Here is a 25,914-nt window from a genome sequence, read left to right on the forward strand (position 1 = left end):
TCCCAAACTATCCCTCTCCCCAGCCTTCCCCCTGGTAACCATAAGTTCTTTCTCTGAAGTCTGTCAGTCTGTTTCTGTGTTGTAAATAAGTTCATTTGCATCATTTTTTTTTAGATTCCACTTATAAGCGATATATGATATTTGTCTTTTTGTGTCTGACTTACTTCTCTTAGTATGATAATCTCTAGGTCCATCCATGTTGCTGCAAAGGGCATTATTTCATTCATTTTGATGGCTGAGTAGTATTCCATTGTATATATGTACCACATCTTCTTTATCCATTGATCTGTCGAGGGACATTTAGTTTGCTTCCATGTCTTGGCTATTGCGAACAGTGCTGCAATGAACATTGGTGTGCATGTGTCCTTTTGAACCATGTTTTTCTCTGGATATATGCCCAGGAGTGGGATTGCTGGATCATATGGTAGCTCTATTTTTTGGTTTCTAAGGAACCGCCATCCTGTTCTCCATAGTGGCTGTACCGATTTTCATTCCCACCAACAGTGTAAGAGTGTTCCCTTTTCTCCACACCCTCTCCAGCATTTATTGTTTGTAGACTTTATGATGATACCCATTCTGACTGGTGTGAGGTGATATTTCATTGTAGTTTTGATTTGCATTTCTGTAATCATTAGTGATGTTGAGAATCTTTTCATGTGCTTTTGGCCATTTGTCTGTCTTCTTTGGAGGAATGTCTATTTAGGTCTTCTGCCCTTTTTTTTTTTTTTTTTTTTTTTTTATTTTTGGTGATACGCGGGCCTCTCACTGTTGTGGCCTCTCCCGCTGCGGAGCACAGGCTCTGGAAGCGCAGGCTCAGCGGCCATAGCTCACGGGCCCAGCCGCTCCGGGGCATGTGGGATCTTCCCAGACCGGGGCACGAACCCGTGTCCCCTGCATCGGCAGGCGGATTCTCAACCACTGCGCCACCAGGGAAGCCCTTCTGCCCATTTTTTGATTGGGTTGTTTGTTGTTTTGATATTGAGTCGCATGAGCTGTTTGTAAATTTTGGAGATTAATCCCTTGTCAGTCACATCGTTTGTGAATGTTTTGTCCCTAGAATAGGTGTATTATTTTGAATAATGTCAGAAGAAAAATTTTCTTAAGATGAATTAGGAATGTTGAGTATGGGAGATTTTTAGATATTCTAAAACCTAAGGTAAGTGGCTGGGTTGTGTTGACGTTAGAACATATTATTGTTTTGACTTTTAATCAGTTATTGAAAAATTGTATTTGTAATATCTATAAGAATAGGATAAAAATAGTTTTCCCCACAGTGTTCCAGGTAGATGGGAAATTTTTCTGGAGGAAAGTTGTGTTTTTTGAGTGCAGGTGGAAGGTCTTGGGCAGGAAAGGAAAAGGTAGTTGGGATATAATTCTTAGACTGGATTAGATATGGCTTTTCAGGGAAAAATTGTAACATAGTGTAATGGATCATCTTTTATTTTATCATTGCCTTTTGTTGCATGATCATAAATGTCTACAAAAGCATTCAGGAGCTTCCCCAATTTCCCCATGAGCTGCTCTTCAGCCCTTTGCCACTTCAGCCATTCTCTTTTGTGAAGTCTTTCCAGGGGATTTTCTCCTTTTTAATTATTGGCCTAAATCTGCCATATTCTCAGTGAATGGCTTTGAGCGGTATTCAAGCAGCTCTACTATGTCACTTTCAATGACCTTATGAAATTCTTCATCCTTTGTAACATTTGCATCATAGGATGTTTTGGACCATCGCCGAGAGGTTCGCTGACAGCCTTGACAGGACAGCCCCTGGTGTTGAGTGGGGACTAGTTTTATGCGTGACTAGGCATATTTTTTTATTCTGATGATGTTCATGAATACTCACATAGCAATTAACACAGCTTCCATGTAGACCATCCAGCACAAGGGTGGCACACAGAAAATTGGGGAGAGGAAGGTTATAAATGAACTGTCTGTGCTTCTATCAAATGCCTGCCTCTTCATTTAGGTTCCACCCATTACCTCCTACCTACTCAGACATCTCTCTAGCAGCTTTCCCTCTCTATCAGATTTTTCCCAACAGCATACACGTTTGAGGTAAATTCTCATATCTTAAAAAAAAAAAATTGCTAACATTTGTATACCCTATACAGTCTCATTTCTCTACTTCCTCTTACAATACAATTTCTAGCTATAATTATTGTCTCCAATTTCTCACTGTATGCTTTCTCTGAAACCCATTCCAATCATGATTTGCCTCCACTGTTTTTCTGATACTTTTCTTGTGAAGGCCACCCCTGACCTTAATACTGCAATGTCCAGTGGTCCTCATCTTACTTGAACTCAGAACAGCAGTTATCACGATCACTCCCTTATCCTTGAAACCTTTGTCCCTTGGGCTTGCAGAGCACCCCGCATTCCTCCTTGGTTCTTTTTGTAGGACGCTGCTTCTCTTCTCCCAAACTCTTAGCATTGAAATGAACCTTTTAAAAAATTCTCGAGCTACAGTTATTTCCTTGGGGATTTTTACCCAGTCTGTTGGCTTTAAAAAGCATCTACGTATTCTAATGATGAACAGATGTCCAGCTTGAAATCAGCCTTCTCTCTTAAACTCCAGACTCAAACGTCTAATCTACCTGCCTATTTGATGTTCTTCAGTTAGGAGCCTAACACCTAACAAGCAAGCTCATGGTTTGCCCTCGTTTATTTAAGAGTCAGCCCCACCCTTCTCGTTGTTGAAGGCAACAACCTCAGAGTCTGCATCGACTCCTCTTCCTCTCACATCGTACATTTAACCCGTCAACACATCCTGTCACCTCTACCTTCTAAATATATCCAGAATGCCACCTTGTCTTACATCTCCACTGCTACCACCTGGACCAAGCCATCATCGCCTCTCCCTGGGTTATGGTGACAGGAGCTGTGTCCCTGCTTCCATCCTTGTTCGTTAGTCTGTGCTCACTACAGTAGATCCTTTACAAATATTTGTCATATCCAGTCATCCTAAGTTCAGACTTCCCAGGGGCTTCCCATCCGGTTGTGAGCCTCACGGTGACCCATGAGGCTCTGGGTAACCTGCCCATTCACCCTGCATTATCTTTCAGACATCATCTCCTACTAATCTTCCCTCCTCTCACATAGCTCCAGGTAAAGGGCCTTTTCCCCTCAGATATCTGCAAGTAATAGTCTCTCACCTGCTTTAATTTCACACTGACGTGTTAGTTTCTTAGGCCCTCCCTGTTTTAAATTCCATTTTTCATGCTTTGTGTTTCTTTCATCACAAAAATATGAAAGATTCTTGAGGAAGAGGGTTTTTTGGTCCTGTTTTGTTCAGTGTTACATTTCCATGTGTCTGGCACAAAGCAAGTGCTCAACAAATATTTATTGAATAAATATGTAAACAAAAACTGCAAAGTCATTTATTCAACATCTATGGTGTAAGTAGCTCACAATTAAACACTTTTCATTCATTAAGCACTTTAATTGAAACTTCATAACCATCATGTGTGATAGATAATGTACTAGTTGTGTATCAGAAAAAGGAGATTGAATTCTCCAAGTGGGGAAGCTGGCATTCCAGTTCAGCGATTCTGACTCCAAGTCCAGGGCTCTCCCCTTGGTTACCAACAGGGAAGAATTTCATTTCCACCTTAGGAGAATTGTTAGATATTTCCATTTGGTATCTCTACTTGTTGAGGCCGGAAGCATCTCTCTTTTTTAAGACTGTGTCCTCAACCCCAGCAGAGGGCCTGGTGCATAGTAGGGGCTCAGAGGATATTTGTCTGCATAGCTAAGTTACCGTGTTTGTCCAGCTGATGGTCCCATGGCTACCTTAGTCTTAATTTACGTGCCGTCTCTCTGTTTGACAAAAAGCCAAGTTGGGGCTGGGATAGGGGAAGAAAGTTGAGAATTATAAGGGAAGCACAACTAGGAATACTGGGCATGTTTCCCAAAGGCAGGTGACTAGCCACGGCCTCATTCTCTGCTTTCATTTCATGAAATCTTGTTTTCAGCCTTTTGTTTCCTCTGTTCTCCTTCCATGGAGGGGGGAGGCTGAGAATGCCATAGAGAATACCCCGCTCAAATCAAATAAATGCCTTCTGAGATCACTGGAGTGTGACGCTTCCCTCTGAGGGTGTATTTTCTTGTGCTGGGCTGGAGGAGGAAGGGAAAAAAGGATTTAAACAAAAGGAAAAGGATTCAAGGGAAATAATAGGATAAAGAAAAAGTCACCCTAATCTGATGCCTTCTGTCTCTCCATCAGCTTTCAAATAGTTTCAGCCAAAGAACTTTTATTGCAAATGTGCTTTTATATTTTACCTCCTTTACAGTGGGAAAGCCCTGACTGCACTGGGACAAATAGTTATTTACCCTGCTGCTTGCAACTTTTCTTAAAAGCATATTTATTTATTTATTAAAAACAAAATTTTTTAAACATCTTTATGGGAGTATAATTCCTTTACATTGTTGTGTTAGTTTCTGCTGTATAACAAAGTGAATCAGCTATACGTATTCATATATCCCCATATCTCCTCCCTCTTGTGTCTCCCTCCCATCCTCCCTATCCCACCCTTGTAGGTGGCCACAAAGCACTGAGCTGGTCTCCCTGTGCTATGTGGCTGCTTCCCACTAGCTAGCTATTTTACATTTGGTAGTGTATATATGTCCATGCCATTCTCTCACTTTGTCCCAGCTTACCCTTCCCTCTCCCTGTGTCCTGAAGTCCATTCTCTACGTCTGCATCTTTATTCCTGTCTTGCCCCTGGGTTCTTCAGAACCATTTCTGTTTATTTTAGACTCCATATATATGTGTTAACACATGGCATTTGTTTTTCTCTTTCTGACTTACTTCACTCGGTATGACAGACTCTAGGTCCATCCACCTCACTACAAATAACTCAATTTCATTTCTTTTATGGCTGGGTAATATTCCATTGTATATATGTGCCACATCTTCTTTATCCATTCATCTGTCGATGGACACTTAGGTTGCTTCCATGTCCTGGCTATTGTAAATAGAGCTATGATGACCAATGTGGTACATGACTCTTTTTGAATTATGGCTCTCTCAGGGTATATGCCCAATAGTGGGATTACTGGGTCGTATGGTAGTTCTATCTTTAGTTTTTTAAGGCAGCTCCATACTGTTTTCCATAGTGGCTGTATCAATTTACATTCCCACCAACAGTGCAAGAGGGTTCCCTTTTCTCCACACCCTCTCCAGCATTTATTGTTTGTAGATTTCTGATGATGGCCATTCTTACCGGTGTGAGGTGATACCTCATTGTAGTTTTGCTTTGCATTTCTCTAATGATTAGTGATGTTGAGTATCCTTTCATGTGTTTGTTGGCAATCTGTATATCTTCTTTGGAGAAATGTCGATTTAGGTCTTCTGCCCATTTTTGGATTGGGTTGTTTGTTTTTTTTGATATTGAGCTACATGAGCTGCTTGTAATTTACATTTTGGGGATTAATCCTTTGTCAGTTGCTTTGTTTGAAAATATTTTCTCCCATTCTGAGGGTTGTCTTTTGGTTTTGTTTATGGTTTCCTTTGCTGTGCAAAAGCTTTTAAGTTTCATTAGGTCCCATTTGTTTATTTTTGTTTTTATTTCCATTTCTCTAGGAGGTGGGTCAAAAAGGATCTTGCTGTGATTTATGTCATAGAGTGTTCTACCTATGTTTTCCTCCAAGAGTTTGATAGTGTCTGGCCTTACATTTAGTTCTTTAATCCGTTTTGAGTTTATTTTTGTATATGGTGTTAGGGAGTGTTCTAATTTCATTCTTTCACATGTAGCTGTCCAGTTTTCTCAGCACCACTTATTGAAGAGGCTGTCTTTTCTCCATTGTATATTTCTGCCTCCTTTATCAAATATAAAGTGACCGTATGTGAGTGGGTTTATCTCTGGGCTTTGAATCCTCTTGCACTGATTTGTATTTCTGTTTTTGTGCCAGTACCATACTGTCTTGATGACTGTAGCTTTGTCGTATAGTCTGAAGTCAGAGCGCCTGATTCCTCCAGCTCTGTTTTTCTTTCTCAAAATTGTTTTGGCTCTTCGAGGTCTTTTGTGTTTCCATACAAATTGTGCAATTTTTTGTTCTAGTTCTGTGAAAAATGCCATTGGTAGTTTGATAGGGATTGCACTAAATTTGTAGATTGCTTTGGGTAGTATAGTCATTTTCACAATGTTGATTTTTCCAATCCAAGAACATGGTGTATCTCTCCATCTGTTTGTATCATCTTTAATTTCTTTCATCAGTGTCTTATAGTTTTCTGCATACAGGTCTTTTGTCTCCTTAGGTAGGTTTAACCCTAGGTATTTTATTCTTTTTGTTGCAGTGGTAAATGGGAGTGTTGCCGTAATTTCTCTTTCAGATTTTTCATCATTAGTGTATAGGAATGCAAGAGATTTCTGTGCATTAACTTTGTATCCTGCTACTTTACCAAATCCATTGATTAGCTCTAGTAGTTTTCTGGTAGCATCTTTAGGATTTTCTATGTGTAGTATCATGTCATTTGCAAACAGTGACAGTTTTATTTCTTCTTTTCTGATTTGGATTCCTTTTATTTCTTTTTCTTTTCTTATTTCTTTTTTTAGTTGTGGCTAAAACTTCCAAATCTATGTTGAATAGTAGTGGTGAGAGTGGGCAACCTTGTCTTGTTCCTGGTGTTAGTGGAAATGGTTTCCGTTTAAAAGCATATTTAATAAGGAAAAAAGATATGTATTTAAGCAGATAAAGTTCATCCATCCTCTATAGCAATCCCAAAGCAATCAATTTTTTTGGTAAGGATTGTCATAACTCTCAATGTTATATACATCAGTTATTCAGGTGAGTGAGGAACCAGGCATCTTAAATTTTACAATTCTCCCGATATTAATTTTAAGTCACCTTTTTTGAAAAGAACACATACAACCTGATTGCAAGTTCAGAAGTGTGGAAAGGAATCAAGGAAGTTTTAAGTTTCCCCACTTATAAAATATGTCTCCAAGGACACTGAGAATAGTGTCTGCCACACAGTATACTGTATGCAAGTGTTGGTTAAATAAATAGAAATAAATATGCTTCCATCTACCTGCCCAGAGAAAACTGGAAGGAAAATGGCCCAGGAACTGACAAGGATTAACAGCAAAAAAAAGGACAGTTGTGTGTGTGTCGTCCCCCCCCCCCCCCCCCCCCCCCGCACCACCCAGTTTGGCCAGTTTCTGTCCAGTGACCCTGGCTCCACTTCTGGATAATTCATTTGTATATACTCCAATTCACACCTTGAAGCTCTAAAGTAAGAGAAATGAGAGATTTCAGCTACAACTTCTCACTTACTGCATAGGTCTTATGTATATGTATTTAGCTGTAGTTTTCAAGACAGATCTCCAATTGAAATGTTCCCTGCTGTTTAAGAGAGAAAATGCATCTTTGTTTTAAGTGAATTTACCTGAAGTGGCCACTTTCTGGTACTAAGCTTATTGAACAAGGCATCCCTTTTGTATGTTTTTAGAGAACTAAGCCACTAGTTTCTTGTCTGTTTTCTACTTTCATTTTTTTTTTTTTTCATCCAGCAACACTATACTACATAGCTGTATGATGTTTACGGTGGTTACATTTATATGTCAACTTGACTGGCAGGGTGCCCAGTCACACATTATTCTGGGTGTTTCTGTGAGGGTGTTTTGGATAAGATTAACATTTGAATTTATAGATTGAGTGAAACAGATTGCCCTCCCTAATGTGGGTGGGCCTCATCCAATCAGCTGAAGGCCTGAATAGAGCAAAAAGCCTAACCTTCTCCTTGAATAAGAGAGAATTCTTCCAGGCTTTGAACTGGGACATATCCTTTCCTGTTTTTGCACTCAAACTGAAACATCAGCTCTTACTGCATCATGGATCTGTCCACCTTTGGACACATCTTGTTGGTTCCCTTTCTCTGGAGAACTCTGACTAATACAATGTTAACACGTGAGCTGCTCAAGCATGTATAATCAGTGATTACTGTGCATCGCCCACTCTGGATCCCTATCTTCTGCCATCATTCCTTCAGCAGTTTTAAGTACCTGTTTCTGAGAACCCATCTCCTGTGCCAGGAACAAAGATTACAGGGAAATGAGGCACATCCTTATTCAAAGATTATTGTCCCATGTCAACAGTACACACATTTCTAGAAAGACTGTCTAAATGGAGCCACACAAACATTGTTGTCAAGTAGAAAACATGTTTATGTGGCAGACTGAGCCATATCTTGTGACTTGCTGAGGTAGAGATACTATTTTGGCTGTGCTTGGTGAAATATTAGCTACCATAGCTACTACACTTTCTGCTGTGAGAGCATAGACACTGCCTGGGTTTGAATCTCTTCTCTTTCTATTTTCTAGTCGTGTTAACTTGGGCAAATAAATTTCTGGACATCTTATTAAATGTAAAATAGGAATAAAAATAGTGCCTGTATTGTAGCATTTTAAAAGATTACATAGAATATTTGTAGAAAGTTTAGAAGAGTGCCTGCAACTTACCATATTTTATCAAATCTAAGATGCTGTCAATTGTGAAATATACTGCTGTTTTGTGTGTTTCAAAGAAAGAAAAGCAATGCCAATTATAATGGTAAGATGCTATCAGTTGTGACACATCCTGACATGTTAAAATATGTATCTTAAAAATCAATGAAGTACCATAGTTGGTGCTATATAAATGAATAAAATTCTAGGCCAGGCAAGCTGATTATTCAGAGACAAGATTGAAAAGAAAAAAAGAAACTATTTGCATTTGTGGATGGTTATCTAAATAGCAACAAAATTCTAAGCAAACTATAATATTAATGAATGTTCACATCACTTCTTGACTATTCTAGGAAGTTACTAAAGCATATTTCTTTTATTTTCTTAATGAGGTTTAGAGCTGCTTTCATTATAGACTCTCTAGGACCATTAAAAATCTAATTAAGGCATGATGGCTGTTACAGACTGAGTGTTTGTGCCCCCACCGCCCACCAAATTCATATGTTGAAGCTCTAACCCCCAAATGTGACTGTATTTGGAAAGAGTATCTATGAGGAGTTGATAGAGGTTAAATGAGGTCATAAGGTGGGCCCTAATTTAATAGGGCTGGTGTCCTTAGGAGAAAAAGGAAGAGACACCAGAGCATGTGCTCTCTCTCTCTCTCTCTGTCTCTCTGCCATGTGAGGACATGGTAAGAAGGAGGCTGTTTAAAGCCAGGAGAAGAGCTCTCACCAGGACCTGAATTGGCCAGCACCTTGATCTTGGATTTCTGGCTTCCGGAACTCTGAGAAATAAATGTCTGTTGTTGAAGCCACCCAGTCTGTGGTAGGTTGTTGTGGCAGCTGAGCAAACTGAGACAGTGGCCAACAGGGAGGGTGGTCACTGAGAGAAGACTGAGGATGAATTCATCCGAGCCACCCCTCTTCCCCCGCTGTGGCTACTCATTAACTGTCCAGGACTGTTTGACCTGAAGTGCTTATTTGCAATTGGAAACTACAGAAAGGATCTCCCCATGAACTCTCCCCAGTCCTCACTTTTCTGCTTACTTGGTGCTAAAGTCCCAAGCTACTTTACCGACATTGTAATTACTCTTTATTTTTTACTTATTTACTTTTTTACAATTGTACACAAATACCTATGGGAAATCAACACTCTTCTTGTGAACATTTAATTAGGTTTATAGTTTTAATTACTCCTTTCATATTTATGTTCTCCTCTGTAGTGGATTGAAAACTTTCTCTCATGCTGACGATTTAACTCTCTGGGTACTGGTTCCGCTTTTATGTATTTTACAAATGAAACTTTGCCTTAGTGTTTGTTCTCACCATTAATTGGATTTTGCTTCCACCAGTCACGATAGTATGACAGGGAAGGGCCAGGAAAAATTCACCATGATATAGAGGTTACTTTGTAGAAGGTCTCTCTTTATAGATTAAAAATCAGAAATACAGAATTTTTAAAAAGAGCTTTGTTATTCGAAGCACATACACCAAACAACGAAACCAAGCAAAGGATTAACCTGTGGGAATCCTTGGGGAAACCTGTTTTAACAAGTAGATGAGATTTCTTGTAATTCACAGAACAATTTATATGTAAGTGGTGTATCTGAAAATCATGAGGGTGCTTGAGGGTGCCTGAGAAGCTTGCCTTTCATTAATAATTTCTAAACATTGCCTCTACAATCTTGTTTCTGTTGCTTTTTTTTTTTTTTTTTATCAGAGCAGAGGTGAGTCTTTCCATCACCAGAGTTGGTGTATTAGTTATCCATTGCTGTGTAACAAATTAGCCCCGACCTAGGATGCTTGAAACAATCAACAAACAGTTGGCACTTGAACAACATAGGTGTGAACTGTGCAGGTCCACTATACTCTGATTTTCTTCAATAAATATGTACTATAGTACCACACAACCTGTGGTTGGCTGAATCCATGGATGCATAACTACAGATAAGGAGGGCCAACCATAAGTTATACTCAGGTTTTTGACTGGGTGTGTGGGGTCAGTGCTTCTAACTCCTGCATTGTTCATAGGTCAACTATATATTATTTTACAGTCTTTGAGCAGCAGGAATCTGGGAATGGCTTAGCTCGGTGGTCCAGACTCAGGGTTGTTAGATTGCAGTTGAGCTGTTGGCTGGGATTGTAGTCTTTGAAGCCTTGACTAGGGCTGTAGGATCCACTTCCAAACTCACTCATGGCAGCACACAGCATGATTTCCTCCAGAGTGACTGATGAGCCAGCAACGGACTGCACCGCTGTCTTTTATAACCTGACTGTGGAAGTGATAAACCATCACTTCTGATGTATGCTGTTGGCACTGGCACACAGACCAGTGTTGGTGCGGTGTAGGAGGGAATATACCTAGAAGCTCACTTACAGGGTTGTTGGCAAGAGACTTCAGTTCCTTGCCACAAGGGCCCCTTTATTAGGGCCACTTATCCCATGGTTTCCTTTGAGTGAGTGATGCAAAAGGCACAGAAAGGGTGACCACCTAATTTTGGAAGTGACATATCATCATTTCCTTTGCATGCTATTGGTCATAAAGACCAACCCTAGTACCATGTGGGAAGCGACTGCACAAACGTGTGGACAGTAGGAGGCGGGGAGCATTAGGGACCATCTTAGACGGTGGCTGCCACAGCTGACATGACCTTGAACAGAACGATAGACTCATGGAGTGAAATCATTCCCTCAGGTCCAGCCATGAGAATGGGTCCACTTAATGTTAAGCTAAGTTCTCTCTTGGTTTTACAATCTCCTGATAATTTTCCAATAAATTCTCTTGGGCTTACGTGAGCTTAGATCACTTTCCATTGTTAAAAGACTCCTAACTGATAAAATGGACTCCAGTGTAAATTAAACAGAAACCATTTTCTGTTTGTTACAGGACTATGGAAGTCAGTTTTATCATTGTTGGCAATGAGAGGTAGAAATATAGAATTGTGGACAGAGCAGTGAAAACCTGTGGTGCTAGGATGGAATTGGAGATGCCAGTGTGGACTTACGCTGTATACACACACACACACACACACACACACACTCACTCACTCACTCACTCACTCACTCACTCACTCACTCACTCACTTCCTAGGTCTATCTGCCCTTTCAGCCCCAAATCACTCCCTGGTAGCAATGAATAAACCTTTGTGCCAAGGTCCTGGTTTCTAAATCTGAAGCCCCACTAAAACCAATCAGGGCTCCTTGGAGAAAAAATGATGAGGGCAGGGAAAATCTGGCACATCTTTTGAGCCAGAAACTTAGTTAAGATCTCAGAGAATAATGGGGATATGTCAAAGTGACACAGCTGCCAGTATGAAGGGGCTCCTCCTGTCTAGATCTGAGATAATTAGAATATTAATATAGAATCAGTTTTGCAACCATCATATTAATAATTGGTTCTGGTGGAAGTCATCCATGGATGCTTAAAATAGTGGGTCAAAGTTTGAAGAGTGGGGTGTTTACATAGTTTGAATATACTTCCCCTTAAAATGCTTTAGAAATGGAGAAACCTGGCAGCCACCACCTTAAGCATGTGATTAAAAGTAACAGCACCAAAAGCTGGATAGATGACATTATGTGCCTCCCGATATGATGCACTGAGAAGAACATAGTGTCACTTCTGGGGTAATCTGCTAAAAGTGCATTGCCTGACTCTAATCAGGAGGCAACATCAGACCAATCCAAACTGAGGAACATCCTACAAAGTAACTGACATGTATTCTTTTAAAATGTCAAGGTCAAGAAAGATAAAGGCTGAGGAATAGTTTCTGATTAAAGAAGGCTAAAGAAATGTGAACTAAATATAATGTAGGCTTCTGCATTGGATCCTGAGCAGGGGGGGGAAATGGCTCTAAAAGGACATTTTTGGGACAAGTGGAAAAATTTGACTGTAGGATGTCAGTTATATAATAGCATAGTATTAATGTTAAATGTCCCGAATTCGTTAATTATGTCAGAGAAAGTCTTTATTCTTGGGAAATACACAGTATTTAGGGCTGAAGGAGTGTCATGTCTGCAACTTACTCTCAAATGGCTCAGAAAAATATATGAAAGAGAGTGAATGATAAAGCAAATGGGGGCCACATGTTAACAATTAGGGAATCTAGGTAAAAGGTCTTATATCAGTTTGCTATTGTTGCTGTGACAAATTACCATAAATTTAGCAGCTTGTTTCTGTAGGTGAGAAGTCTGGCACAGTTTGGCTGGTTTCTCTGGGTTAAAATCAAGGTATCCGCAGGAGAGCCTTCCTTTATGGGGACCCTGGGGAAGAATCTGCTTCCAAGCACATCCAGGTTTTTGGCAGAATTCAGTCCCTTGTCGTTGTAGGACTGAAGTCTCCATTTCCTTGACTCTTGGCCCCTCCATTTTCAAGCCAGCAATGATGCTTTGAGTCCTCCTCATGGTTTAAATCTGAATTCGCCTTCTGCTTCATCTCTCTGCTTTGAAGGGCTCATCACCTTAGCTCTACGTGGAAAATCCAGGATAATCTCCCTCTCTTAAACTTAACCAATTAATAATCTTAATTATATCCGCAAAAATCTCTTTTTGCCATGTAAGTAACATAACTTAGCCATCGGTGTGATACCAGAGGCTAAAGGTCCTGGAAGCCAAATTTCTGTATACCTCAGTTTTATAGGAGTTTTTTGCACTCTTCTTGACACCCTTATATAAGTTTAAATTTACATCAAAACAAACAAACAAAAAGGATTCATAAACATAGTATACATGGAATTGGGAAATGTAGTCATGGCATCATTCACATCCTTGGTACTTTCATTTCTTCCTAACAGCACTGGGTCTCTTTTGCTCCCCTGTTATCCACCAGGTCACCACCAAATCAAGCAAGGGACCTGTGAGGTGGTCGCAGTGCACAGGTGCTGTAACAAGAACCGCATAGAGGAGCGATCACAAACGGTCAAGTGTTCTTGCTTCCCAGGACAGGTTGCTGGCACAACTCGGGCTCAGCCTTCTTGTGTTGAAGGTAAGACCTTTCTGGTCAGTTTCCCTAATGTCGCAAAAGGACCTAACACTAAAGAACCCCCGCCACTTTGTTGTCTTTGCAACTCAAAGAAAACGAGGGCTGCGCCTACATCAACTATGTCAGTGTTATTTAAAAAATGAACATAAATATAACCCCACAAATTTCTTGATGAGTAGGTTATGAATGATGTCTCCCAAGAGGTACCAATGAGGAGTTCTGTTACTGGATAATCAGCAAGATATGCTTTGATTTCTGCTTGCCCAACTGTCTCTCCAAATATCACCCACTGGAGCCGTTTCTTCCCTAGATATGCTTTTCTGCCTCCTCTGAAACTCTATGCAGAAAGTCAGCAACCTGGCTTCCTCACCTCGTGTTTGATGTGATAGGTTAATATTCTCTTTATTTCTAGTTTACTATGTATACAGCATCTTTGGAGCAAGTTCCCTGAGAATAGTTTGGATATCATTCATTTGTTGTTTCCCTATCCCCCAGCAGAATACGGTGCCAGTGGTTTAGAAAAAAAATGAATCAATGTTGATGGTTGTAGGTGGAGGCCTGGGATTGATTCCTTCTGATGCCCCCTGGCTCCTTCCAGCAGACACCTTGTTAGAAACAAGTATCCGTCCCCAGGGGGACAGATGCACGAGGTTAAGTCTTATAGCAGTTTCTGTACAGTGGTGTGAAACCTCCCTGAAAAGGAACACTTCCTGTCTTATCTGATGTATTTCAAAAGGTCAGCAGTTAAAACACACACACATTCTTATCTCTGGAATCATACAGTCGACAATAATTAACCACGTCCCACCTGCCCTACCAAACAGACACACATTTATACACTCTTTGGTGTACATGTATTGTATACATACCAGTGCTATGTATCAGCATGATCTCTGCCACCTTTCAAAGTGGAAAGTGAACGTGGAAAATTTCCCATCTAGAATTCCTCGCCAGAAACCCTGGGGGCCAGATGTGTTGCTGAGTTCAGATTCTGTCAGATTTAGTTAAGGCAACATAGTGCATATGCCATCTATTACCTAACAGACCTAATGTTGTCTGCAGTTGCACCCCATAATTACAGATATTAATATTTATACAGTAAAATATATGAATATTCATGCAGGATGGGATAAGGCAAGATGAAGAACCTCATGTTAATCCAAGTCAGGTATTGCTGCCATTCTAAAGAAATTCTTGCCATTTTCAGAGCTTTTTGGATTTGGGACTTAAAGATAGAGGATTGTAGGCCTATAAAAAAAGGTAAAGATCTTTAACATTAAAAAAAAATTGCTAAGTTTGTCTGCCCAGCTGGGACAGTTTAGTGTATATATTTGCTCCATTAATGAATCCAGATCATACTCATTTTGTCTCCTTGTTGTCTCTGAAATCAGTCCTCTCTTCTCTACCCCACTGTCACCTCCACAGTCTAAGGGCCTAATTACATTTTGCTGTGCTTACTACTCTTCGTCTTCCAATTTTCACGCTGTAGCCAGAATGATCCTTCTACAGAAACAGAACTCATTACGTCACTCCCATATTGAAAACCACACTTCAGTGACTTTCCACTGTCTTTAAAATGAAATCCAGATTCCTTACCATGGCTTGGCTGATGAAGCCCTGCATAATCTCGTTCTGTCTTACTTTTTTCTTTGAACTACTGTACCCCAGGCAAACTGGAGTCTTTTCTGTTCCCTTTCGTCTCTGCACTTCATCTGTCTATATCCATTGCCTTCATCCCCCCAACACACATTTGTCCACTTAATGCCTAGGCTCCTTTCAAATATTCTATATGTTCTTGTATCTCCCCATGCTTCCAGTTCATGATGTACATCTTGATTTGTTGTAAAAACTTGTCAAATGTATGCTTCCCATTAGTCTGCAAGGTGCTTGAGGATGGGAACTGAGTCCCTTATTTACACCTCCCCGCAGTGGCTGGTGCATGATGAATTTTAGCACAGGAGAGAATTATTCCATCTTCACTAATCACAGATTCATTTAGAAAGGTAACAACAATGGTTGCTTGCCTCTGTAGATTTTATGTAATTTTTAATTAACAGTTGTAAAGATGTTTAATGTTTTTATTGAAGTATAGTTGACATACAATATTATGGTAGTTTTAGGTGTACAACATCGTGGTTTGACATTGATAAACATTACACACTGATCACCAGGATAAGTCAACCATCTGTTGCTATACAAAACTATTACAATATTATTGACTCTATTCCCTGTGCTGTGTATTACATCCCTATGGCTTATTTTAGAACTGGAAGTTTGTACCTCTTAATTCTCTTCACCTATTTTGTCCAACCTCCCACACTGCTCCCCTCTGGAGACCACCAGTTATTTTTCTGCATCTGTGAGTCTGTTTCTGTTTGGTTTTATTTGTTGTTCTTTCTTTTTCTTTTCTTTATTTTTAGATTCCACATATAAGTGAAATAATGTTATCTGTCTTTCTTTGTCTGACTTATTTCACTTAGCATAATACCCTCTAGATACATTCACATTGTTGCAAATGACAGAATTTTCTTCTTTTTTATGGCTGAGTAATACTCCATTGTATATATATGCACCACATCTTCTTTATCCATTCATCTGTTGATGGGCAGTTAGATTGTTTCCATACATTGGATATTGTAAATAATGCTGCAGTGAACATAGAGGTGCATATTTCTTTTCCAGTTAGTGTTTTTCTATTCTTTGGGCAGACAGCCAGAAGTGGGGTAGCTACTGGATCATATGGTAGTTCTATTCCTAGTATTTTGAGGAATCTCCATACTGTCTTCCATAGTGGCTGCACCAATTAAAATTCCCAACAACAGTGTATAAGGGTTTGCTTATCCCACACGTGATTGTTTTCTTAATTTTTCTTAGTTTGTTATTAGTTTATGGAAGTACAATAGATTTACGTATATTGATTTTTGTATCCTGCAACTTTACTGAATCCACTTATCAGTTTTAATAGTTTTTTGGTGGAGTCGTTAAGGTTTTTTTAATATATACTATCATGCCATCTGCAAACAGTGACAGTGTACTTTTTTTTCTAATTTGGATAACTTGTATTTCTTTGTCTTGTCTGATTGTCGTGGCTAGGACTCCCCACACTGTGTTGAGTAAAAGTCGTAATAGTAGGGATCCTTATCTTGTTCCTTATCTTAGAGGAAAAGCTTTCAGCATTTCACCATGGAGTGTGATGTTAACTGTGGGTTTATTGTATATGGCCTTTATTATGTTGAGGTACATTCCCTCTATACTCACTTTGTTGAGAGCTTTTAATCATAACTGGATGTTGAATTTTGCCAAGTGCTTTTTCTTTATCTGTTGAGATGACTGTATGATTTTCTCCTTTATTTTGTAAATGTGGTGCATCACATTGATTGATTTGCAGATATTGAACCATCCTTGAATTCCTGGAATAAATCCCACTTGATCATGGCATATGGGTTTTTTTTAATGTACTGTTGAATTAGGTTTGCTAATATTTTGTTGAGGGTTTTTGCTTCTATCTTCATCAGGAATGTTGGCCAGTAATTGTCTTTCTTTTTTCTTTTTTTTGGTGTAGAGTCTTTGTCTATAGTTTTAGTATAAGGATCATGAGTTTGGAAGCATTCCTTCCTCTTTACCTTTGTGGAATAATTTGAAAAGGATAAGTATTAACTCTTCTTTAAATGTTTTATAGAATTCATTTCTGAAGACATCTGGTCCTGGACTTTGTTGTGAGGGGTTTTTTTGGTTTTGTTTTTTGGAGTAGACTTGGTTTACAGTGCTGTGTCAGTTTCTGCTGTACAGCGAAGTGAGTCAGCCATATGTATACACATATCCACTCATTTGTGGATTTCCTTCCCATTTAGGTCACCGCAGAGCAGGAGGTAGCATTCCCTGTGCCATATAGTAGGTTCTCATTAGTTATCTGTTTTATACTTGGTATTGATAGTGTATATATGTCAATCCCAATCTCCCAATTCATCCCAACCCCCCCTTCCCCCTTGGTATCCTGTTGTGAGTTTTTGGATTATTGATTCAATTTCAGTACTAGTAATGTGTTCAGATTTTCTATTTCTTCCTGATTGTCTTAGAAGAATGTATGTTTCTAGGAGTTTATCTGTTTCTTTGAGGTGGTTCAGTTTGTTGGTATGTAATTATTTCTGCTAACGTCTTGTGATTCTTTGTATTTCTGTGGTGTTGGTTGTAACTTCTCTTTCATGTCTGATTTTATTTATTTGGGCCCTTTCTTGTTTTTGCTTGATGAGTATGGCTAAACGTTAATCAATTTTGTTTATATTTTCCAAGAACAAGCTCTTAGTTTCATTGATCTTGTCTATTTTCTTTTTAGTCTCTATTACATTTATTTCTGCTCTAATATTTATTATTTCCTTCCTTCTGCTGACTTTGGGCTTTCTTTGTTCCTCTTCTTATTCCTTTAGATGGGAAGTTAGGTTGTTTATTTAAGATTTTTCTTGTTTCTTGAGGTAGGCCTGTATCACTAAATTTCCCTCTTAGAAATACATCCTATAGATTCTGGAAAATTGTATTTCATTTTTACTGGTTTCAAGATAGTTTCTGATTTCCTCTTTGATTTCTTCATTGACGAATTGGTTTTTTGGTAACATGTTGTTTAGTCTCCACGCATTTGTGTTTTATCCAGGTTTCTTTTTGTAATTTGATTTCTTGTTTCATACCTCTGTGGGTCATTGAAAGTGCTTGATTTCAGTCGTCTTAAATTTATGGAGACTTGTGTTATGGCATAATGTGATCTATCCTGGAGAATGTTCCATGTGCTCTTGAAATGTATGTGTTTTTTCTGCTTTTATAGGAAACTGTTTATTTTATACTGGAGTACAGTTGATTAACAGTGTTGTGTTAGTTTCAGGTGTACAGCAAAGTGATTCAGTTATACATATACATGTTTCTACTCTTTTTCAAATTCTTTTCCCAGTTAGCTTACTACTCAGTATGGAGCAGAGTTCCCTGCTGCTATACAGTAGGTCCTTGTTGGTTATCTATTTTAAATATAGCAGTGTGTACGTGTCAAGCCTAAACTCCCAATCTATCCCTCCCCCCACCCTTCTGCCCAGGATCTATAAGTTCGCTCTCTAAGTCTGTGATTCTGTTTCTGTTTTGTAAATAAGTTCATTTGTTATCTGTTTTCTTAGATTCCATATATAAGTGACATTATATGATATTTGTCTTTCTCTTTCTGACTTACTTCACTTAATATGATAATCTCCAGGTCCATCCATGTTGCTGCAAATGGCATTATTTCATTCTTTTTAATGGCTGAGTAATATTCCATTGTCTATATGTACCACATTTTCTTTATCCATTCACCTGTTGATGGATATTTAGGTTTGCTTCCATGTCTTGGCTACTGTAAACAGTGCTGCAATGAACATTGGCTGCCGTATCCTTTTGAACCATGGTTTTCTCTGGATATATGCCCAGGAGTGGGAGAGCCGGAACATACGGCAGCTCTATTTTTCCGTTTGTAAGGAACCTCAATATGGTTTTCCATAGCGGCTCTACCAATTTACATTCCCACCAACCGTGTAGGAGGGTTCCCTTTTCTCCACCCCCTCTACAGCATTTATGGTTTGCAGATAATTTTGATGATGGCCATTCTGACTGGTGTGAGGTGATATCTCATAATTTTGATTTGCATTTCTCTAGTAATTAGTGATGTTGAGCTTCTTTTCATGTGCCTCTTGGCCTTCAGTATGTCTTCTTTGGAGAAATGTCTATTTAGGTCTTCTGCCCATCTTTTGATTGGGTTGTTTGTTTTTTTGATACTGAGACACATGAGCTGTTAGTAAATTTTGGAGACTAATCCCTTGTTGGTCAAATCATTTGCAAATATTTTCTCCCATTCTGTGGGTTCTCTTTTCATTTTGTTTATGGTTTCCTTTGCTGTACAAAAGCTTTTGAGTTTAATTAGGTCCCATTTGCTTATTTTTGTTTTTATTTCCATTACTCTGGGAGATGGATCGAAAAAGATATTGCTGTGATCTATGTCAAAGAGTGTTCTGCCTGTGTTTTCCTCTAAGAGTTTTATGGTATCTGCTCTTACATTTAGGTCTTTAATCCATCTTGAGTTTACTTTTTTTGTGTGCTTTTTGTTTGGTGGACTGTATCTATTAAGGTCATCTGATCTAATGTGTCACTTAAGGCCAGTGTTTCAGTATTGATTTTTTTGTCTGGATGATCTGTCCATTGATGTAAGTGGATGTCCTCCTATTATACCTGTCAAGTTCTACCTGTATATCTGTTAATATTTACTTTATGTGTTTAGGTGCTCCTCTGTTTGGTGCATAGATATTTATGAGCATTATACCTTGTTGGATCGATCCCTTCATGATTAGGTAATGTCCTTCTTTGTCTCTGCTTACAGTTTTTGTTTTAGAGTCTATTCTAAGTATTGCTACATCTGTTGTTGATTCCATTTAGTGTATTTTTCATTTAAGTTACTGTATTTTGTTTTTTAATCAGAGTATAGTTGATTTACAATGTTGTGTTAGTTTCAGGTGTACAGCAAAGTGAATCAGTTATACATATACATACATCCATTCTTTTCTAGATTCTTTTCCCATACAGGCCATTAGAGAGTATGAGTAGAAGTTACTGTATTCTTTAGTTCTGATTTTTTTTGGAAGTTCTATCCCTTTTTTGAAGTTCTCACTGAGTTCATTCATTCTTCTCCTTTGTTCAGTGAGTGTCTTTATGACTATTACTTTAAACTCTTTAGCTGGTAAATCGGTTACCTCCATTTCATTTAGTTCTTCTTCTGTGTTTTTTCCTGTTTATTTCCATTTGGAAGGTGTTTCTGTGTCTCCTCATTTTGGCTAACTGCATGTATGAGGTATGTCAGCTATGTCTCCCAGTCTTGAAAGAGTGGCCTTATGTACAAGGTGCCCTGTGGAGCCCAGTGGCACAGGCACCCTTGGTCACCAGAGCCAGGTGCTCCAGAGGTATCACTGGTGTGGGCTGTATGCACCCTCCTTTTATGGTTGAGTCTTGATTGCTACAGACACACTGGTTGGTGGGCAGGGCTGATCCCAAGGCTGGCTGGTTGCAGGGTTGGCCAGGACTGTTATGGGGCACGTGGATGTGTAGAACTCGTCTCTGGCATAACTGGCTGTGAAGTCTGATCATGACTCTTGTGGGACCGCTGGTGTGCGGAGCTCTCTGAACGGGAGCTGCTTTGGAAGGACACCAGTGCCGGCCAAGCTGCTGGGGGAGGTTAGGGGGCAAGAACGATTTTGCAGGGGCACTGGTAACGGTTGAGGTGGCCCAGCAGGTAGGGCAGGAGCTACTTTGGAGGGACTGATCACAGCGGGGTAGGGGCTTAGGGGAATGCTGGGGTGGGGCACACAGTGTTAGCTAGGGAGGTGGAGAGTTACGGAAATGGTGCAGTGCACATCAGTGCTGGGCAAGCTAGGTAAAAGGAGAGTTTTTTTAAAAAGAAAAGGGTTCCTGCCAGCACTTCTGTCCCTGGGGGAAGTTCCACCGGATACCTGCCCCTCTGGCATGTGTCCTAAAATGAGTCGATGAATTTCCTTGTGTTTCACACAGGCACTTTGCAAGCTGGTGCCTCCGTACTGGGACTCGGAGCAAGTGAGTTTGTGCGTGAATCCTTCAAGAGTGGAGTCTCAGTTTTCTCCATTCCTCCAGCTCTCCTAGACGTAAGCTCCACTAGTTTTCGAGGCCAGATGTTCTAAGGGCTCATCTTCCTGGTGCAGGACCCCCGGGCTGGGGCAGTTGACGTAGGGCTCGGACCCTTTGCTCCTCGGCGGGGAGCTTCATGGTTGTGATAGCCCTCCAGCTTGTGGGTGCCTCTGCACCAGGGGTGTGGGTTCTGACTAGACCACACCTCTGCCCTTCGTACCTGTTTGGATGTGGCCTTTTGTTTATAGCTGTCGTTGTAGAAATATGTTCTCCTAGTCTCTAGGTCATGCTCCGAAATAGTTGTTCTACAGGTATTTGTAGTTTTGGTGTGTCCGTGGGAGGAGGTGAGCTCAGGATCTCCCTCTTCTGCCATTTTATCCAGAACCAACATCGCCTCTGTATATTTTCAACTTCTACAGGAGCTCACGAATCGTAACAAACTGTATTTATACTGTCTCGTTTAGAATATTTGGATATAAAAATCTTAGATCTCTAAATAATGTTTTACAATACTCTAAGCACTTTTATCGGTGCCTGGAAAGTACAGATAGGGTAATAGTTCCTATTAGCATCTGTCTCTTAGTAAAGGAAATACTAATACCTTATCATAAACTAGCTTGTTTTAAATTTTGTATATGGGAAAAATCCCTTTTGGCCTCTACCCTATGGGTACCCTATGGGTTTGGTCAATATATTTGTCATATACTTGTGTATTTAAGACAAGTCTGTAGAAAATGTGGTAGATTTCAGTATGAATGTGTTTTACACAAATGGCTATCACTCTGGATATTTCTTAATCCAATGTGCATTATTCCTATTAGTATTAGGTTGTGGAGCTCTTTGTGTGCTAGTACCTATTAACCTGTTTTTTTTAATCGCTCCACAGCATCCATTATATTGGACAGGTTATAATTTATTTAGCTGTTCTTCTACTGAAAGACATTGTGGTTGTGTCTGTGGCAAAGGAAACACGCTCCCGGGCTCCGTGATTTCCCTAGTGTAGAGGATTAGGAAGTGATAGAGACCAATGATTTGGTGTTGGAGCAGAGTCTGTACAGTAGAATTTCTGTGATGATGCATATGTTCTTTCTAGATATCTCCCTATCTATAGGGCATGATGTATGTGTGTCCAGTATGGTTGGTAGCTGCTAAGCACAGGTGGCCCTTGAGCATTTGAGATGTGACTAGTGTAAATTTACATGGGAACTTGTGACTAGAAGCGTCTATATTGGGCAGCGCAGGAGAAGCTTTATGTAAATCTGAACTTTAGTGCCACATTTGGTGGCCAGAGCGTACCAGAACCCTGAAAGATGGGATTGTAATTGTGTCTGCGTATTTGTGTTCCCCGCAGTAGCATTGCTTGGCAAATAGTCAGTGCTCAGACAGTGTTTGTTTATTGGCTCAGAGTCACGGAGGAGGTGTAGGAGGTTGTAGTTTAGGATCTAGTTAGGATGTATGTCTGTTTTCATATCTCCGTGATCATCTGTTCCTTATCTGAATATGTTTTGATAAGGGCTTTTTAGCTTTACCTGCTTAATCTTTATCCCATAATAATTATGCAGTATCATGCTGCTAATTGGCATGTGGAAGACCTAGTCTCTGCTGATATGTTCCTTTTATCTTATTTGTCACTAAGAATAGAGAGGATCTAAAATATAAAATTTACTTGGATTTACATTTAAATTAAAACCAAGGCGAGAAGGCACGGGGGGGCACTTACTACTGTTGGTATAGACAGTGGACTATCTTTATGCAGTTTTGTTAATCCATACCACAGATACTTATCTGGTGTTTTTTGTTGCTTTTCCATAAAATCATAGCTTTTACTAGTTAAAAAGGGAGAAAAAAATAGCTTTTTTTCCCTCCCATCAGGCTTCTTTGTTATAATTAACTTATGAAATCCCCCTGAAGTATTGAAATGTGTCTGTAATACACATTTGGGATTTGGGAGAAGGGATGGGGAATTATTTGATTAAAGCTCTGATTACTTGGATCCTAAAGCAGAAACTATTTAGCTGGTAAGCATTCTTGCTTTTGACTCGTCTACTGGCATAGACAAGGCTGTTTTGTGGTAGGAACCGTATTCTACACATTTATCGAGAGATAATGCTGAATCGTTTTAGGTTACAATGAGATAAATGTGTAGTACAATGAAACTTAATTTATTTGGTCCAAGTGAATGCTTTCTAAACATCGGTTTTAAAACAACTTAGTAAGACGAAAGCCTAGGAATGGAAGACAGTGACTTTTTAAAGCTATTTTTTTTTTCCTTTCGATGATGCCCAAATATCTATCTTTTCTGAGATGTCGGATTTCGCTTATTTAAGGACAAGAGTTACTGTGTGTATTGCAGACATCTTTCATGGCTTTATGGATTGTGTGGTGAGATGCAGGGTCTGTCTGTAAGTTGTGAGTTCACAAGGTTTTGTTACCAGCTATCTTCTCTGTGCTCCCTGACAGACGAATCGGTTTTCTGACTTCTTCTCGGGGTTGGTCAGGTAAATGACAATGAAGTATCCTTTACAAAAAGTACTTTGGAAGTTGGAAGGACATGCCCCTTGCATATGTTTGTTCATTTATCAAGTTTTAATTTAGCACATTTGTGCCTGGCATGTCCTAGATGCTGGAGGGTAGCATAATAGTTAGACTCAGATGCTGCTTTCAAGGAGCCCAGAGTTTACTCGGAAAGATTGGTAATTAAACTCTAGTAAACGAAGGGCTCATGGAGAAAGCAGACGAGGGGGCAGCGGTGGTGCCCATGAGAAGCCATTGGTCTGACTTTACCAGGTAGGAAGGAGCTAGGGAGGGCAGGCGTGTAGAGCACCTGAGAATGGAGGGGGCAACCTTGGGAAGCGGAATCAGCTCGTTGGGCTCAGAAATGGTAGAAGACAGGCTCTGTTTACATCTCCAGCTTTGTGATATTAAAGGCCGTAGAGCAAATCACATTTTAGGGCCTACTGCCTGCCTTCTGGGAATTTGTATTCAAGGAGAATGGATGAAGCAGACTCTGCCGATAAGAAAGGGTACAAAGTGCTAGGAACAAAGTGCATATAAAATACCCTGAGGTTTCTGAGCAGGAAAAATGTGATCTCGGATTCTGACAGGTCACAGAGACTGTCAGCATAGCGAGCCCAAGATGAGCCAGGACTGGTGTGTGTGAAAGAGAGATACAAAGGTTAGACTTGTGGAACCGCCCACAGTGGAGGGAGGACGGAAGCCATGGAATAGAGGTGGCGTGATGATATTTACCATGAATTAGTATTACTTTCACCAGCCAAAGCTTTGATGAGGTCTGCTGATCTAGCATAGCCTCTTATATGTTGGGCCGAGTACATCTCAATCATCACTATAGAAAACCACAGGTCAGTGTTTCTCAGCCGGGGCTGATTTTCCTCCCTGCACCCCGGGGGACATTTGACCATGTCTGGTGACACTTCTGCTTGCTATGCTGGGGGAGAGGGTGCTACTGGCATCTAGCAGGGATGCTGCTGAATATCCATGGTGAATGCACAGGTTATACACCCCCAATAATCTGGTCCCAAACGTAGGTCAAGAGACCCTGCCTTAGCGCTCTCCGCCAAATGTGTGTGTGCTTGTGTGAGAGGGCATTTAGCTGGGAAGACAAACCTAGATCACAGAAGAGGAGTCTGTACAGCCTCAGCCTCCCGCCGTACTCTGTGCAGGTGACAATAGTGTCATTTGTGAAATGTGGGAACAAGGAAAAGGTTCCTTAAAAAAGTCATAATCCTCTCACGACTGCTTTTATGCATGTTACCTGGGTCAGGTTGGAAGGGCTTCTTTTCTTGGAATAACCAGAAATATAAGTTGGCAGGGCTTTCCACCTACCTATCCTAAAAGTTAATAAATGGCTTAATTTTTAAAGCACACAGTGTCTTGAAATAACAGTGGTGAGAGCAAAATAGCTAAAGATCCAGGACGTTAACACCTCAGAACCTATGCCTGTGACTGTTTCCATTTTCTAGATGATATTTATTCCCAGAAGATGTGTTCTTAATCTCTGTGTCCGCAGTTTCAGGGTAAAAATACACTGTTCTTTAGAAAAGCCTTAACTCTGTGTAAGTACAACCACACGAAACCCACAAAGGAGATGCCAGCTGTTGAGAAGTGAGCCTGTTGGTCTTATTCGAAGGCGGGCTTATCTAAATTGCTATATACATACGTATTGTGTTTTATTTAAGAGAGTGGTATTTATTTGGGACGAGGGCTAGAAACAAAACCCCTCCATCTATTTCATGCAACAGAGAGTAAAGAAAATGCACCAGGAGCACAATAGCTACTTAGTCACCTTACGTTTTCACCTAAAAAACAACATTATAGAAAGTACGAGTTGCTTGTCTTTTTTTAAGTTCGTTTCTGCATAAAGCTAGAATTCGTTAGAGCTCGGCAGCTTGGAGATAGACAGATAGGGATATTTTGTATTTTCCTAAGGCAGGGGGCTTTTTAAAGCATTTCATTTTAAAAATAGAAGTGACAAGACACTTTCTCATGTAAAGTATATTATGGTATTTGGCACCAGGAACAAAACCACGTATGCCTCCTACAAACCTCACTTAAGTGGGCAGATGTTCTCGAGAGTTACTTTAATAGAACCCTACTTCTGAGTCTTTTGTCTCAGCTCATATAGCCCTACTCGGTATGCACTCAAAGCTGAAACTTCCGGGCTGTTTAATCGCCTGAGTCATTATCGGGTCAAACCCTCTGTTGGTTTTCAGCTTAGCAGGGAGTTCCTTAGTCAATCCTTAACTCGTAAAGGAATTTGAAACTTGTATTTTGGCTACCGGGATGGCTCTTATCACGGCTCCTTTTCTGAAAGAAC

General features: G+C 40.0%; 1 protein-coding gene across 2 annotated transcripts in view; it reads left to right on the forward strand.

The window, feature by feature from the left end:
- Positions 1-25,914, forward strand: part of TAFA4 (TAFA chemokine like family member 4) — a 176,730-nt gene that overhangs the window by 138,878 nt on the left and 11,938 nt on the right. For both annotated transcript variants that reach the window (XM_059076266.2, XM_067043092.1), the window contains exon 4: positions 13,266-13,421. In XM_059076266.2, coding sequence (XP_058932249.2) covers positions 13,266-13,421 — 156 coding nt within the window. The remainder of the gene's footprint in view (positions 1-13,265; positions 13,422-25,914) is intronic.

Source organism: Kogia breviceps, chromosome 10, assembly GCF_026419965.1.
Source record: "Kogia breviceps isolate mKogBre1 chromosome 10, mKogBre1 haplotype 1, whole genome shotgun sequence".
In the NCBI taxonomy this organism is placed as follows: domain Eukaryota; kingdom Metazoa; phylum Chordata; class Mammalia; order Artiodactyla; family Physeteridae; genus Kogia; species Kogia breviceps.